We start from the raw sequence: 17,416 nt of genomic DNA, 5'->3' as shown, positions 1-17,416 counted from the left end.
CAGATTCCCTTTAACTTCCTGCTGTTTCAAGAAATTGCACATTGACCTTAGCACCCAAACCCTATCTTTTTTTTTTTTTGAAGTGTCTAATGAGCCTGTGTAGTCTCTGTGAAGGGCAGCAGGGTCAGGTGTGATATTACCTATTGTGATTGGTGGATCCTGTTTTATCAGAATCACGCCCCCCCGAGGAAGCGGTACCCATACCGCGAAACGCACGTTGGGGTTCTCGGACCAGCGGCTTATGTGGGCATGATGGGTATGTGTTGATGTACTGTCTATGTACGGGCATTGTGCAATATACTTTCTTATGTGACGTCGGCATTTTTGATTGACAGCATATTGCGGCTCTCTCCAGCGCTGTGCTTATTGACCTGTGTGGTGGCGCCCTGCAGCTACAGCTGATATGACTACGGGCCATTATTACCCATATTGCAGTAGCTATATACATTTCACACCTACTGTGACTACCGTATGTCTGCTGTGACTGCGTCCTCCACTGCCACGTCAGCAGCTTACGTTTAGGGGTAGAATGCAATAGACTGTGATCAATTTTCTGATTTTTTTTTTTTTTTTTTTTTTTTTTACATCTTTTGTATGACTATTTACTAGTTCGACTTCACTTTTGATAGGCACTATATTTATCCCGATATTTTTGTTTATACTGACCCTTCTATTGTCATTGTCGCTGGTCTGTTTCATTGTTTCAGGCTATTTCACCCTTAGACCATCTTACTTTCTTATAGAATAATAAAATATTTATGCATATAGTTTTTGGACTCTTGTCTTCTCCAGTTTTTTCATTTGACATAGCGTCGTCTCTATGGGTACTTCATGAGGCAAGACTTAGGAATTTGATGTTCTGTGCAAAAAAAATGTATATTTGGGGTTCTTTTTTGATGTGTATAAAGGTGTTATCTGTCAGTGTCATGCTGCCTGCTGTGCAATGTTTGTGTGCAGTGCACTTCCAATCTTCCCAATAACTAGAAGTGAGCTGCCGCAGGGAGAAAAAAACTTAATTTTCTCCCTGTAGCTGCTTGGTACACAGGATTTAAACATTATTTAAATGCAAATTCCTTATGCCATAACTGTAGATAAATAGTCTGGATATAATCTGTTTCCCTTAGTCCCAAATTAAAGATCAGTGCAGGATGAGGAAAAAAGCTGATACGATATATTACAACGTTTCTTACTTCCATGTATATTATTTCTGAAAAAAAAATAAAACAATGGTTACTCTTTAAAGCAGCACTGTAGTGTTTTTTTTTTTTTTTTTTTTTAAATTTTATCACTGGAGTGATGTCACTAGTCTAAGGCTGGTTTCACATTTGCGTTTTTAGCGCTGGAAAAAAACGCATATGTGCGCATGCGTTTTTTCCCCTATATTTAACATGGGTGCGCATACCTGCGCGCTGGTAAGCGCATGTATGCGATTTTCATGCGCTGCGTTTTTTTGGGGTGTGCGTTTGTATTTTCCAGACGCAGCATGTTGCATTTTTTGGCCCTGCAAAAAAGCGCATGCGCACATATGCGCACGTTTTGCGCTAAAAATGGCCATTATAGCCTATGGATGCGCATATGTGCGCACTGGCATGCTCATGTATGCGTTTTTTTGCACATGCGTTTTTTTTTTGATAACCATGGAATTTAGGGGTTTGGGTTAGAGTTAGGGTTAGTTAAGGGGGTTTAGGGTTAGGGTCAGGGTTAGGGTTGGGGTTTGGGTCAGGGTTAGGGTTAAGTATGGTTTGGTTAAGGGTTAGGGTCAGGGTTAGGGTTAAGTATGGTTTGGTTAAGGGTTAGGGTTAGGGTCAGGGTTAGGGTTAAGTATGGTTTGGTTAAGGGTTAGGGTCAGGGTTAGGGTTAGGGTTAAGTATGGTTTGGTTAAGGGTTAGGGTCAGGGTCAGGGTTAGGGTCAGGGTTAGGGTCAGGGTCAGGGTTAAGTATGGTTTGGTTAAGGGTTAGGGTTAGGGTCAGGGTTAGGGTCAGGGTTAGGGTTACGTATGGTTTGGTTAAGGGTTAGGGTCAGGGTTAGGGTCAGGGTTAGGGTCAGGGTTAGGGTTAAGTATGGTTTGGTTAAGGGTTAGGGTTAGGGTCAGGGTTAGGGTTAAGTATGGTTTGGTTAAGGGTTAGGGTCAGGGTTAGGGTTAGTTAGGGTTTAGGGTTTGGGTTAGGGTTAAGTATGATTTGGTTAAGGGTCAGGGTTAGGGTCAGGGTTAGGGTCAGGGTTAGGGTCAGGGTTAAGGTTAAGTATGGTTTGGTTAAGGGTTAGGGTTAGGGTCAGGGTTAGGGTCAGGGTTAGGGTTAGTTAGGGTTTAGGGTTTGGGTTAGGGTTAAGTATGATTTGGTTAAGGGTTAGGGTCAGGGTTAGGGTCAGGGTTAGGGTTAGGGTCAGGGTTAGGGTTAGTAAAGTCATGGTTTGGGTTAGTGTGAGGGGCCACCTAATGTTGGAAAAAAACGCAAACGCGGTAAAAACGCATACAAACGCATAAAAACGCTGCGTTTTTTTCATGCATGCTCATAAAAATGCTTGAAAAAAACGCAGCAGTTGTATGCTTTTGTATGCGTTTTTTCAATGCGTTTTTTTGCGGGAAAAACGCGCTGCAAAAAAAAGCAAGTGTGAAACTAGCCTAAGCTCCTTGCTAGTGATGAGCGAATGTGCTGGGATAAAGTGTTATCCGAGCATGCTCGTGTGCTAACCGAGTGTCTTCAGCGTACTTAAGAAATGTTTGCGTCGCTCACGTTTCCATTTATTGCGGCTATTCGACCAAACAGGCAATCTGTGCCTGTGTTGCGGCTGTCGAACAGCCACAATACAGTCATGGCCAAAAGTTTTGAGAATGACACAAATATTAATTTTTACAAAGTCTACTGCTTCATTTTTTCTAATGGCAATTTGCATATACTCCAGAATGTTATAAAGAGTGATCAGCTTAACAGCAATTACTTGCAAAGTCAATATTTGCCTAGAAAATGAACTTTATCCCCCAAAACACATTTCAACATCATTGCAGCCCTGCCTTAAAAGGACCAGCTAACATCGTTTCAGTGATTGCTCCATTAACACAGGTGTGGGTGTTGATGAGGACAGGGCTGGAGATCAATCTGTCATGATTAAGTAAGAATGACCCCACTGGACACTTTAGATGGAGGCTGGTGCTTGGCATCATTGTTTCTCTTCTGTTAACCATGGTTATCTCTAAAGAAACACGTGCAGTCATCATTGCACTGCACAAAAATGGCCTAACAGGAAAGAGTATCGCAGCTAGAAAGATTGCACATCAGTCAACAATCTATCGCATCATCAAGAACTTCAAGGAGAGAGGTTCCCTTGTTGCCAAAAAGGCTCCAGGGCGCCCAAGAAAGACCAGCAAGCGCCAGGACCGTCTCTTAAATGTGTTTCAGCTGCGGGATCGGGCTACCAGCAGTGCAGAGCTTGCTCAGGAATGGCAGCAGGCAGGTGTGAGTGCATCTGCACGCACTGTGAGGCGGAGACTCTTGGAGCAAGGCCTGGTCTCAAGGAGGGCAGCAAAGAAGCCACTTCTCTCCAGGAAAAACATCATGGACAGACTGATATTCTGCAAGAGGTACAGGGAGTGGACTGCTGAGGACTGGGGTAAAGTCATTTTCTCTGATGAATCCCCTTTTCGATTGTTTGGGATATCTGGAAAACGGCTTATTCGGAGAAGACGAGGTGAGCGCTACCACCAGTCTTGTCTCATGCCAACTGTCAAGCATCCTAAAACCATTCATGTGTGGGGTTGCTTCTCAGCCAAGGGAATGGGCTCTCTCTCTGTCTTGCCTAAAAACACAGCCATGAATAAAGAATGGTACCAGAATGTCCTCCAAGAGCAACTTCTCCCAACCGTCCAAGAGCAGTTTGGCGATCAACAATGCCTTTTTCAACATGATGGAGCACCTTGCCATAAAGCAAAGGTGATAACTAAATGGCTCAGGGAACAAAACAGAGATTTTGGGACCATGGCCTGGAAACTCCCCAGATCTTAATCCCATTGAGAACTTGTGGTCAATCAGCAAGAGACGGGTGGACAAACAAAAACCTTCAAATTCAGACAAAATAAAAGCATTGATTTTGCAAGAATGGACTGCTATCAGTCAGGATTTGATAAAGAAGTTGATTGAGAGCATGCCAGGGAGAATTGCTGAGGTCCTGAAGAAGAAGGGTCAACAGTGCAAATATTGACTTGCTGCATTAACTCATTCTAACTGTCAATATAACCTTTTGTTACTCATAATATGATTGCAATTATATTTCTGTATGTGATAAAAACACCTGACAAACACACATAAAAACCAGAGGGCAGCAGATCATGTGAAAATATAATATTTGTGTCATTCTCAAAACTTTTGGCCATGACTGTACATGCAGTTGTGGTAACTCTAACTTATTTTTCGAGCACGGTGCAGACACTCGGCACATGAGCGTGCTCAGATAATACTAGTGTTTGCTGGGCGATTCAGAAGTTACAACTCAATGTAGGTGTACGACAACCAGAATGAGGCCAGAATAAGGCTGTCATAGACTTACATTGAGAGCTCATGATCATTGCCTCTGACTTCTAGTCATTCACAAGATGGCAGATTGGGACTGGAGAGGTGTTGGGAGCAAAATAAGGGATCTTAAACATGTCAGTGTGGGCAGAACACGCTGACATGTTTGTTGAGCAGTAGCATGGGCCACAAAATGTCCCACACACGTGCACACTGATGACACCCCCCCTTGTCTCCCCTCATTTTTGACTACCAGCCAAGATAAAGCAGACAGCCGGGGGCTGGTATTCTCATACTGGTAAGAGGCCATGGATATTGCCCCTCACCCCTCCCCAGCCTAAAAATAGCAGCCTGCAACCGCTCCAGAACAGATGCATCTATTAGAGGTGCCAATGCTGACACTTTGCCCAGTGGCAAGTGGGATTGATATTTGTGGGGTTGATGTCTCCTTTTTATTGTCACCTTTGTGACATCAAGCCCATGGAATAGTAATGGAGAGGCGTCTTACAGATGCCTATCCATTACTAATCCTATAGTTATGTTGTAAATAAAGACACAGCCAGAATGAAGCCCTTTATTTGAAACAAAAAAAAAGCTTTTGCTTTTTTTATTTAAAAATAACAAACACATTAGGTGAGTATAACGCCCAATCCATTGAAGCCATAGTCTCCTGTAATAAAATAAAACTAAAAAACAACTATATTCCTCATCTGTCTAGGGTTATGTCCCACGCCGTTATCCATGTCTGTGATAAATAGTTTTCAGCCTGGACGGTGCCAAGATGTAACAATCCAGGCTGAGAACCACTGGTCAATTAGCTTCTGTGTTCGCAGCGTTATTGACCAGCGGTGACCTCATCAAGGTTACCGCAGGTCACTGAGGCTGCGTTCCCACCCGGGCTGATGCACTGGTGATCTCAGTGAAATAACCTCTAGCACCGTGAGGAGAAAGTCTCGGTGCTAGCGGTGATCTCATTAAAGTAACTGCAGTTAACAGTGAAGCCCAGTCACTATGCAGCCAGTCATTCTCCTCAGCTTTTCAGCGTGAGCGGTAGCCTCCGGCCACCACTCATGCTGACGAGCAAATGTCGCACAAAAGGATTACGGCGTGGAACACTATGGATTCTTTAAACTTCGGACAGGTGAAGGATATTTTTTTTTATTTTTAATTTGTTTGTTTATGGGGACAATGGCTTCAGGGGATTAGGTGTTAACTTGAACATTTTTTTATTTTATTCTTAATTTTACACTTGAATACAACTCTCAACATGTATGATACTGATGCGGCACACAGTGACACGATGATCTCCGTTACTGGTTTTTCCAGTACCAGAAATATCCATACATGTGAAAAAGCCCTAAGGCAGTGTATATTACTAGGGGCAGTGAACGTACATTACTGACACCACTCCAGCTCTGAAATAAAAGCAAACACTGGAATGGTGCTTTAAGTTCTGAGTGTATCAGACCTGTCATGTTCGCAAATTGCAGACGTGACTGGCCCCGTGTGCAGCTCAGTGAGCTCATCCGCATAGTGGACAGGTGCAGGAGCCACCTGCTATTTACATGCACACGGAGCAGCTGGGTCAGGAATTGAGGAGGGGAATGATTTCTGCAGGGACAAGAGACTTCCTTTTTCTACATACAACAGAGGAAAGAGAATAATTAGCAGAGTAGAAAGGCAAAATGAGCAATTGTAAGTACACAGTTCTATATAATATGATGACTGCAATATATTAAGAGGATAAAAACTTTGGTGGGAGTGCTTCTTTAAATATTCACTGAAGACCTCAATAAGGCATCTAAGTACTGTAATTTATGTGTACTATTACTATATATTTACTGTATTTGCTTACTGCAGGGTGTCTGCTCATTTTGTTTTGTCTGTTAGGTGGCCACCGTGTGAATGCGTACTTACACGTTGCACTTTTCCCAACATATGTTTTGGTTCGTTTCTTTGGTTTTGTTTCAGATCATGAGCCTAGTTGTACAGTAAAGGAACTGTTGTTCAGCGACTTCACATAGTTGTCCCATTCTAAATATTGGTGCTCCTGCTCTGCAGGGTTTTTTTGTTTTATTTTTGCATTTAAACATACAATGGGGATTTTCTTTTTATTTTTACCATATTAGAATACCGTTGCATCTAACTATTTTGGTTTTTCAGCAAAGTCTTATTTTTTCTTTTCTCTAAGGGGTGCCTTTTCCGTAGTACGGAGATGTGTGAAGAAATCCTCCAACCAGGAATATGCTGCGAAGATCATCAACACCAAGAAGTTGTCTGCCAGAGGTAAGAAGGAACAGATAGAAATGATGGCACCGCAGTACTGCTTTTGGCTATTGTTCAGAGCCTCTTACAGCAAGGTCCTGATGAGTTCTTTCACAAAGATTTACTAGTAAAATCCTTTCTTTACTTTTTCAATGTGAGGATTAGATTAAATAACCAAACCAAAGTTGAATTTGGTTTCACAAGTTGGTGAACGAAGCCATAATCTGGACAGGTGTTGCGAAATCGTCCATGGTTCTTATTTTGCTTCGGATCTTTTTGCATTTTATTGGAGGTCAGTAACGCAGAGGTGGATATAATTTTATATGTATTTATTAGCCAGGAAGTCTTTTCTGTTGTTTTTTTGCATTTTAAAAGATGTTTTCTATTCCCCAATTCTATCTCGTACTGTATTTTTTAAGGCAACATTGAGCATGGCAATAGGGGTGACTTGAGAGAGGTCATGGACCTCATAGAGGGTGTCCCTTGCCTCTTGCTCTGGCAGGTTTGTGCTCTCCATATAGTGCATGAACTTGACTTCATTTGGATGGCTGACATCTAGACAGAATGTGGACCTAGGAACCATAATGCACTGAATTGCTCTAGTGCTTCAGACTGTTGCGGTGTGTATGGGGTCTGCACTGGAATGGACGGGTTTAGCATCGGTCCTAGCTAGCTGCAGATTCAGTGCTTGATTACAGCTAATGAGGACCACTAAAGAAGCATCTCAAACTCTAAGGCGACCCAAAACTACCCATAAACCATGATATATGTTCTACTGTGAATGTCACATATACTCAACCTCACAAGTCCCCTTCCAGGGCCCGAATCCATTCCTTATATGTATTGTGCTCATCCCTATGTTATTCCTTCTAAACAGCTGGGTGTTAGAATTTCCTTTATCAGTTGGCTGCTCAGCCGACAACTTTCTCTCCCACTCCCCTATACGTAGGAATGCTCAGCTCGGCCCAGGCGTTCTATTGTCCTCTATGGGGAGAGCGGAAAATACTGCCAGCTGCTTTTCTCTCTGAAGAACAAAAAGATCCTTATGTTCCCCCATAATCTGTCAGAGGAGAGCAGGGAGACCCCCTTACACATTGGATTGGATCTTGCCAAAATCCGTGGCTTCAGCTGACTGATAAGTTCCGGTAATACATATGGGGGACTTTGCGCTATTTGCAGTGATTTGGTCATGCCGGAGTGGGTGGGGACAATCCCTGGTGACAAGGGTCATGGTAATGCCCAGTTGTCAATTGTTTGTAAATTTCCGAGAGGAATGACAGAGGAATAGAAACAAGTATGAAGATGCTCCAGGATGTCATGGGAAAATACAAGTATTCTTTAAGACTGTTATGTTGGGAAGCTAAGGATTAGAGGGTCATATTTAACCCCTTAACGATCAGAGGTATTTTTGGTTTTGCATTTTAATTTTTTTCCCTCCTTCTTCCCAGAGCCATAACATTTTATTTTATTATTTTTTTGGTCAGAAAGGCCATGTGAGGGTTTTTTTTTTGCGGGACAAGCTGTGCTTTTGAAAGACACCATTGGTTTTAACATATGTGCTGGAAAACGGGGAAAAATTTCCAATGGCGGTGAAATTGCAAAAAAAAAAAATGCTACCCCAGTTTTTTTTTTTTTTTTTTTTAAGATGTTCGCTAAATGCTAAAACTGACCTGCTATTATGATTCTCATGGTCATTACGAGTTCATAGATACCAAAAATTTCTAGGTTCTTTGTTTAAGTGGTGAAAAAAAATTCCAAGGTTTGTTAAAAAACAGAAAATAAAAAATAAAAAAATTGCTCCTTTTTCCGATACCCGTAACGTCTCCATTTTTTGTGATGTCAGGTTGGATGAGGGCTTAAATTTTGCAGGCCGAGCTGACGTTTTTAATTATACCATGTGCGTGCAGATAGGATCTTTTTTGGTTATTGCATTTTAATCAAAAAAGGTGATTCTTTTGTTTTGACTTTTTTTCTCATTACACCGTTTAGTGATTGGATTAATTCTTTTTTATTTTGATAGATCATGTTTGTTTGCTTTTTTTTTTTTTTAAATTTATTTTGAATGAGGTGAAAGGGGGGTGATTTGAACTTTTATATTTTATTATTTTTTTATAGATATTTAAAACTTTAGGCATGCTTCAATAGTCTCCATGGGAGAAAAGAAGCTGCAGTTGTCTAATCGGCTCTGCTACATATAGACGATGATCAGATTGCCTGTATGTAGCAGAATTGCTGAGTTGCTATGAGCGTTGACCACCGGGCGGCGCTCATAGCAATCTGTCAGTGACAGAGGTTTGCCGGAGACCTTTGGTTGTCATGCCAACTCATCGGTGACTCGCGATCACGTGACGGTTTCACCAATGGGCGGGATTTCCGACGCGCTTGCCTGAAGCGCGTTAAATGCTGCTGTTAGAGATTGACAGCAGGATTTAATTAGTTAACAGCCGCTGGTGGATCGTGATTCCACCCGTGGCTGTTAGAGGCACATGTCAGCTGTTCAAAGCAGCTGACATGTGTCGGGAAAGATGTGGGCTCAGCGCCGGAGCCCACATCAAAGGAAGGGAGTGCGACATCGGCGTAGTATTACGCCCGATGTCGGAAAGGGGTTAAATAAAAAAAAAAAATTGCACAGTACTGTGCTCTCTCAGTATGTTATGATTAAGGTGACACATCCACTGCTACTAACATACCAATTACTACATAGCGTAAAAAATGACAGCTAAAATCAATGAAAAGGCTCAAAGATTCTAGTTGGGTACAGTTGATAGTTGACTACAATAATATTGTCAGTGGAGAAGCATATGGTGCATTGAAGGAATATGGACGTTAATGGTTGTGTAACCTGTGATCTTCCAAATCATGATCCACGTTTGTCAATATATTTAACTTTCTTTTGCTTGTGCCATTCAAGGGAATCTAAATTAGGAGATATTTACCACTTTACACAGGGTTCATCGCTCCGGGAGAGATGGAATATTTTCTCCAGTTCTCTGTATTTCCTCCAATAATCGGGAAACATGGAATACTTTTTTTGGCAACTTTGTAGCAATTATATATCACAGAGAAAAACATGAACTCCTCTGAAGAAATCTGTAAAGGGGAGTGCCGTCTCTCATTGGGAGATAAAGCCACCAGCGCACCTTTTATTATGGCTGATGCTCTCATTAAGGAGTCGGCGGGATTCGAATGAACGCTGATGTTGTCACGACATAAGCAAGTACAAAAGTCACAACATGTATCTTGGTTTGCAATGTAATGTTCATTGTTTCTCACTGTTTACGTCTTGTAAGATACCGCCATTCATATTATGTAATAAAAAACTAGTGTCAGGATTAGTGTTTGTTAAAAGTATGTCCCTTGATGGAAAAAAGCAGTCATGGAAATCGTGTGCGAGTCAGCAGAGAGCACGAGGAGGGCGGTCCGAGAATTCCTGCTTGAATCCTTGCTGCTTCCCACACCAGCCCAGTAGTAGTAATGATGCAGATTGATGAACACTTGATAACAGCGTCCTGTTTTTTTTTTTTTTTTTTTTTTTTTCCACTTGCATTTATTGAAATCCTGATTTTTAAATGGTTTTTAATACGTGGTCCTGACTAAGCATTTATTCAAACCTGCATTTGCCAATATTAAAGTCGTTGATGTGCATGAATCAGAACAGCAATGTACTTATAACAGTCCAATGTGTTGGCTTCAGTTTCCTAACTTTCACATGCAAAATGAAAATTGCCATCCAAAAATTGGTAACGTCAATTATTTGCACTTCATGTGACTGCAATGTGCGCGGCGAGGATTCGCCAGTTTCTGACCCGGAACCGGAGGTTATGTATGAGTTGTACATACTTCTGGACAGGGACCGGTCTAGTGCGATTGTATTGAGCGAGTTCGCCCCCAGTCTAGTGACGGGCAACTTTTGGAGCGGACAACTCCTTTAATGTGATGTTTACTTACCTTTATAGTTTCTGGGCTGAAGATACATTTCCGTACTCTGAGACTGCAGATGGAAAATGCACACTGTCAGGACTCCCCTGTATTGCCATCTAGAACTGATGCCACATGACAGCGACTGAGATTTGCTTACTCGCAGCCATGTGCCAACTATCTTCACATCCACTTCCCTAAGTAGCACTTTGAAAGAATCAGGAGGGCATTCTTATTGGCATGTGACCCCCAGTATGCAAATCGTTTACCTGCAGTCATGTGAAAATTATTCTGACAGTACTTATTGGCAGTCTACTGTCATATAGTGACTACTGAAATGTATTTTTAACCTGGGAAACCATTCAAATTAAGACACCTAAATGATGCCATAATGCAAAAGGCTCATGGGTGCAGCTGCTAAATGGACCCATGAAGGTCTGACCGGGGGCTGAAGGAAAGTCTGTTCGTTAGTGACAAGATGCATAATAGGATCTTGTAGTGGCAGATCCTTCTGAGCTCTCCACCTTGGTGGAGCTTCACGACATCATAACAAGACTAGATCGATTAGCTTTTTGTTGTAGCGTTTTCTCACCCGGTTGGCACTAGAAATAGACTGCGGCTGATGTTCAACAGGGAGGCAAACCTCTTTCTAATTCTGGGGATGCTCAGGACATAAATAGGGGAGCATTCAGCCACTGATTACTTCCCTTCTCCTTCTTGTGGACATCACTGGTCTGCTGATGCAGAATATGGAAGGTGGGTCTGGCTCCCGGAGAACCACCTGAATTTATTTAGAGAGTGACGGATACATTCAATGATATCTGTGAGCCTGTGCGGAGGAGTGTGGCTGTTGCATGTGAACACAGGCCTCTGAGGTGGGAACATTGCTTTTGGAGAGACCCTGTTCTAACTTTGCGTGACCTTTTGGCAAGTCGTTTTATCTGTCTCAGGTCCTAAAATTAGATTGTAATCTATTTGGGAAGGGATGCAATGTGCTGGTGTGATATCCGTAAAAAGGGGGAAGCAGTATGGCATGCGATCTGGGTTTATTAACCACCAAGCTATTTCGCTGGAAGTCGTGAGTAAAAACTACACGTTGCAGGATATAGGTGGGAAAGAACGGCAAATTACCTAAATGAACACGATAGCCTTTGTAAATTACAGATGGCTGTCTTTCACCATGGCAATATAACACCATTATATTAGTTATTCTAGCTTCCTGGAATAGCTCCTTTGAACTTTGACTTCTGTTCAATATTCGGCTATCTTCTTTTATAGTTTAGCTGCTCACATTCATGATGCCTACCAATAATTGACTTATTGATGTGTAGACATGGGCATAGGTTCTGCTTCTGGGATGGAAGCACATGACTTCCTTTTGGCTTTGGCAGCTTGACCATAAGTGCTATTTATCTATTCCTGCATGTATCTGTTCTTCAAACATTAGACCAGAAAAAACCTTGTATGTCTCGGGCAGAGGTCAATGTGTAATGATATGACGGAGAGCAGCTAAGAACTACTTTAGAGTACTTTGTGGAATGGCCATTGCTTCGTACATAATGACCTAATTTTCTAATACGAGATGGACCTGTTGCAGTGATTGTCTGCCAGCCTCGGCCTCAGAGTAAATCAAAGTGTTAAGGATTGAAACCATCTCCATGTTGGCGCCAGCTGTTTCTATGCTAACGACAAGGCAGTTTGCATTCGTACCGTTTATTATTTAATGCTGTTAGTGTACACTCTGGATGCTGGCCTTTTTATGCTGTCCTACATGAGTCGTAAAATGCGTTGCAATGCTGATCTCAGAGTTACAGAAACCTGCACGTTTTTGCGCAAAACACACGTGCTCCAAAATGTGCAACCTTTACCCTCCTGAAAACTGGTGAATGTTATTTATAGGGTTTATGGAAGTTATCCTCAATTAGATAGGGGGCAACTTACAGATTGTTGAGGTCCGACCACTCAGACCAATTTCCTGAAGAGTGTTCTGCAGAGGTCGGCAGGCACACCTCCCCTCTTCTCTCTATGCGACTGCCAGTCTATAGAGTACAGCGCTTGTTGTGCAGGAATCTGTTCTTCTGATTAATAAGAATCCCAGTGATTGGACCCCAGCGATCAGGAAGCTATAACTTCCATAATTGGTATAAAAATGTAGCTTTATGTCTGATTATTACATTTAATATTGTCTGTCCACTCATAGTTCTATACACTGTTCCATTTGCCCTGTAATGCTGCTTCAGGGATATTGAGCACTTAATGATGGGTTGTCACACAGATTACAGCTGATTGCTGGGGATCCCAGTAGTGAGACGCAGTCCTCATGATACAGGATTGGCCATAAAGGGTCAAAAAGTGGGAACAGTGCTTGATCAGAGCATTTTTTTTTCTTCTGTATATGCTAACCCAAATTAACTTAAAAACTTAAAATCCTAATACTGGGAACAGTTTTGTCAACCTTAGTGTCACGATCCATTTTTGGATTCGTGGCAGCTCTGGTTCCACTATGATTTAAATGTAGCTATTTTTCCTTTCAGACCAGCGGGTTTTAATGTCAGTTTCCCTTGCTGGCAGCTTGCTGAAACTGCAGAGTTGCTTGGTCAGCTGACGTGGAGGCAGAGTGGCGCACAGACCGGAGTAGCTCTGCTATCTGCTACTCCAGTCTGTCAGACCGGAGTAGCAGATAGCAGAGCTGCGCCGGTCTGTCTGTGCGCTGCTCTGCCTCCACCTCCCGCCCTGCCTGCAGTGCACGCTGGTATCTAGGGTAAACATCAGGTTTCTAAGGGCCCCGCAGCCCTTAGAAACCCGATGTTTACATTGGCAACCAGCGTGCTCGCTGGTCCTGATCGCTGGAGGGGCTGTCTATGTGACAGTTCACCAGCGATCAGCTAACAATGTCCCAGCGATCCCATCCACGTCGGATCGTGGGATCGCTGGGACATCGCTATGTGTAACGAACGGTACCCTTAGTTTGTGACTGGTACATATTAAGGTTGTTTCATCAAAATTGTAAAAGGCGCCAAATAAAATGCATTCCCCTAACTATTGCGGATGTTTCAATTATCAGATTTGATTGGCCTTGTAACAAATATACAATGATTCTGGGCCTCTAACATTGGTCACACCATTACATTGATGGCCAGCATGATTTACGTGACATTTTTTGACATTTTCAAAGTTTCAATGAATTGAGATGGCTTCATTGTCTAGCAGTGCTGTCAGATCGTGCAGTTTCCAAGCAAATAGTCTGATCCAATGGAAAATTTATAAGCGTCAGTCCCGAACTATACATTATTGATATTGTGAATGTGAAGAGCCCAGCGCTCGACGCTATTTACACTTAACAAGAGAATTGAACTCATTTGTCTTCCTCGGTTATTGTCAACATCGTCTACACATAAGTGTCAGTTCAGAATTCCTGACAACTGCAGCCGAGGTGACATGCCCTCTCTGCTTTATATGTCATGGCAATTTTTAATATATGCAGGATTTTTACTTATTGGTTCCCTAAAAAAAAAAAAGCGAATTCAGATGATGTATCAATTAATCATTAATCAAGATTGAGCATAAGATAACCCTGAATTCTATTATACATTGTATGGCCTATATTTGCACATCAGTGTTTGAGCCTTCCAATAATTATTTTTAAATCCTGTTTTTTTTTTTTTTTTAAATAAAACCCCAATTCCAAAAAAAAGCTGGAACGATGAGTAAAATCTAAAGAAAATAAGAATGCAATGATTCACAATAGAACATAGAGCACAGATCAGAATGTGAACGTTAGGTGTTTTTCCATTTCATTTGAAAAAAATAATTAATGCAGAAGTTGATGGCAGAAACACATCTCAAAAAAAAAAAAGTTGGGACAGGGCAATCATGTGCCATCCCACTTCTTCTTACAACTGGCTGGAAACATCTGGGAAGTGAGGAGGACAATTGCTGGAGAGAAATGTTGTCCCATTTTTGTCCGATGTAGGATTCTCTCTTCTAAACAATCCTGGGTCTTTTTTGCTGGATCTCTCATTTCATATTGCGCCAATGTTTTCCATTGATGAAGGGTGTGGACTGCAGATGACCAGTTCATGACATGAACTCTTTTTCTCTGGAGCCATGCTGTTGTGATGGATGCAGTATATGTTTTAGCATTGTCTTGCTTTTATATGCAAGACGGTCCCTGAAATAGACTTGTCTGGATGGGGATGTATGTTCTAAAACCTCTATATAATACTCGGCTTTGATAATATCTTTCAAGAAGTATAAGCTGTCCATGTCATAGGCACTAATGCAACGCTATGCCATCAGATATATAGGATTCTGAACTGTGCACTAATAACAAGCTGACTGGTTCATCTCAAGTTTGCAAGTTACTGCGTCCATGTTATCCATAAAGAGTGTTGATTCATCTGACCACAAAACAGTTTTCCATTTTCTTCAGTCCATAATAAATGAGCTTTGGCCTAGAGAAGATGGCTGTAGGTTTGGATTGTGTTTATATGGCTTCTTCTTTGCATGATGCATCATTAACTTGAATTTATGGATATGCCCAACCAAATCATGTCTGTTTTAATGCAGTACCGCCTGATGGCTTGTAGATCGTGAGCATCCAATATTGACCATTTGACCTTGTTCTTGTGCACACGGGTTTCTCCGGAATCTGAATCTTTTGATTTATATTAGGTGCTGTAGATGGTAAAATATTCAAACACTTAGCAATTTTATGTTGAGGAAATTTTTTTGAAAACTTCTCACAGATTGGTCAACCTCAAACCATCTTTGCTTCTGAAATACTCTGCCTCTCTAACATGTTCTTTTTATACCGTCATGTGACTAAGTTAAAACCTGACCCTCGAGCTGTTTTTCATTAGTACGGTTTACCTGTCCAACCTTTATTACTAAATTTCCTGCGTAACCAGCCTTTTTTAATATTGTTCGCTCAAATCCATGTTTTAAAAGTATTTCTATCCTCCATTTTTCCTATGCTAATTAATCCTTTAACTAGTCAGTGGGGCTTTAGTTTCCTTAGACTAGTTGGCCCTCTTCGCATGTCATCAGGCCCCTGTCACCCCCAGGGCTGTGGAGTTGGTAAGCCAAACCTGCGACTCCGACTCCTCAATTTCCCTTCCACCGACTCCGACTCCCACATATATCGCTTATATTTAAGTGAAAAATTTATTGTAGTACAATGTGAACATCAGACATTTTAATCATTTTTATGATACAATAATCAAGATATTTAGATTGAACATAATATATATTTATTGGAATACAACTTTAGAACACAAAAACTGTAATAAATTGTAAATATGTAATACACTATGTAATATCGATTACATATATATTCACTATGTAATAAACTATGTAAGTGGCAAAAAACAGTTTTCAACAAAAACATACTAAATAACATTTGTGCAGTCTATGAATTTGTTCTAAGAAATAGAATTGCCTCCATCAGATCCTCCTTCATAGATGACCTCAAATCTGACCTAATAATTTTAAGGCCAGAGAACAACCTCTCTACACTAACTTGGGTTGGAGGCAAAGCTGTAACCATATGGACAACATCTCTAACAATTTCCGGGTATAGAGGAATTACCTCATGCACAGTCAGTTGTGATGAACGGTTGAATTTTTCTATTTCTTTGAGAGCAAGTGAACCATTTTGCTGAAGTATGGTCAATCTGCTTGCAATAGGAGACGGAGTGAAATGTTTTTCCTTGCAGCAACGCTTTGCCTGCTCCATATCATCCAAATATTTGTCAAAGTCAAACTCCTCATCTGATGAGGATGAAGATATGGCAGCAGTAGCACTGTCAGGACCCAAGTTCTCTTGCGCCTGGCAGTCCTCCTGTAGGCCACTCTTCCTAACTGCTACCTCAGTCAGAGCTTCTTTTCCTTTAGTAAGCTGCTGATCATCAAGCAATATACGATGACTTGGGTCCACAAACAGCTGCCAGAAAATTTTTATTTTCCAATAGCTGTGTCTCTCTCCGTTTCATTGAAGCAGAAATGCCATCTGCGATTAAATCTCCTCTTTGGGACAGGCAAAATAGCAAGTTCTTCCACTCCCTTATGAAAATGCCAGGAGTTAAATCCTCAGCTTGTAATTTTTTAGTCATGGTAATTAAGCAATTCCTTCAATTCAGCCACCTGTGTCCATTGACCTTCATTTAGGGTAACCTGAGGGTTCGCCATATCTATAAGAAATGGTTTTAGCCAGGATCAAAACTAGGGGGGCAGGGGCAGAACCTCATACTGTTCCGCAGAATCTCATACTGCATACCTCAGCTGCTGCAGAACCTTATACTGCACACCCCTACACTTGAAAATAAAGCCTGCTCCTTAAGATGTGGTGAATGCAGTCTATTTATTCCAACTATCAATTGATGTTGATGTGTTACTGAAGACGAGCAATTCCTGTCCTGGGCGTCCTTTTGGGCACTTATGAGGTGTACCTGACTGGTGCTAAAAAAAAGGAGTGTTAGTCTGTGTGCTACCCGGCTTTCATTCTTTTTGGTACAGATAAGATATGGAGACAGATATGGATAAATGGATAGAGCAGATTTCTAACCTGCTTTTGCTATTGAAAACATTATCTATGAGCTCAAAAACCTTTCAGGTGATGCGGTAAATTGAAAAGCAGATCGGCTTTTGCAGCTGAAAAACGTATCCTCAAAAAACGCAGCAAAAACGCTGTGTGTGAATGTAGCCTTAGATCAGGAATAGAACAGTT

At 41.6% G+C, this 17,416-nt stretch overlaps 1 protein-coding gene across 16 annotated transcripts in view; it reads left to right on the top strand.

Annotated features, from left to right (window-relative positions):
• The window catches only part of CAMK2G (calcium/calmodulin dependent protein kinase II gamma), a 301,123-nt gene that overhangs the window by 16,323 nt on the left and 267,384 nt on the right, over nucleotides 1-17,416 (top strand). For all 16 annotated transcript variants that reach the window (XM_073560061.1, XM_073560057.1, XM_073560059.1 and 13 more), the window contains exon 2: nucleotides 6,698-6,792. In XM_073560061.1, coding sequence (XP_073416162.1) covers nucleotides 6,698-6,792 — 95 coding nt within the window. The remainder of the gene's footprint in view (nucleotides 1-6,697; nucleotides 6,793-17,416) is intronic.

Source organism: Dendrobates tinctorius, unplaced genomic scaffold, assembly GCF_039654945.1.
Source record: "Dendrobates tinctorius isolate UK_male_01 unplaced genomic scaffold, ASM3965494v1 ptg000292l, whole genome shotgun sequence".
NCBI classification, from domain to species: domain Eukaryota; kingdom Metazoa; phylum Chordata; class Amphibia; order Anura; family Dendrobatidae; genus Dendrobates; species Dendrobates tinctorius.
Note: the sequence above shows the minus strand (reverse complement) of the source record. Positions and strands in the feature narration are given on the sequence as shown.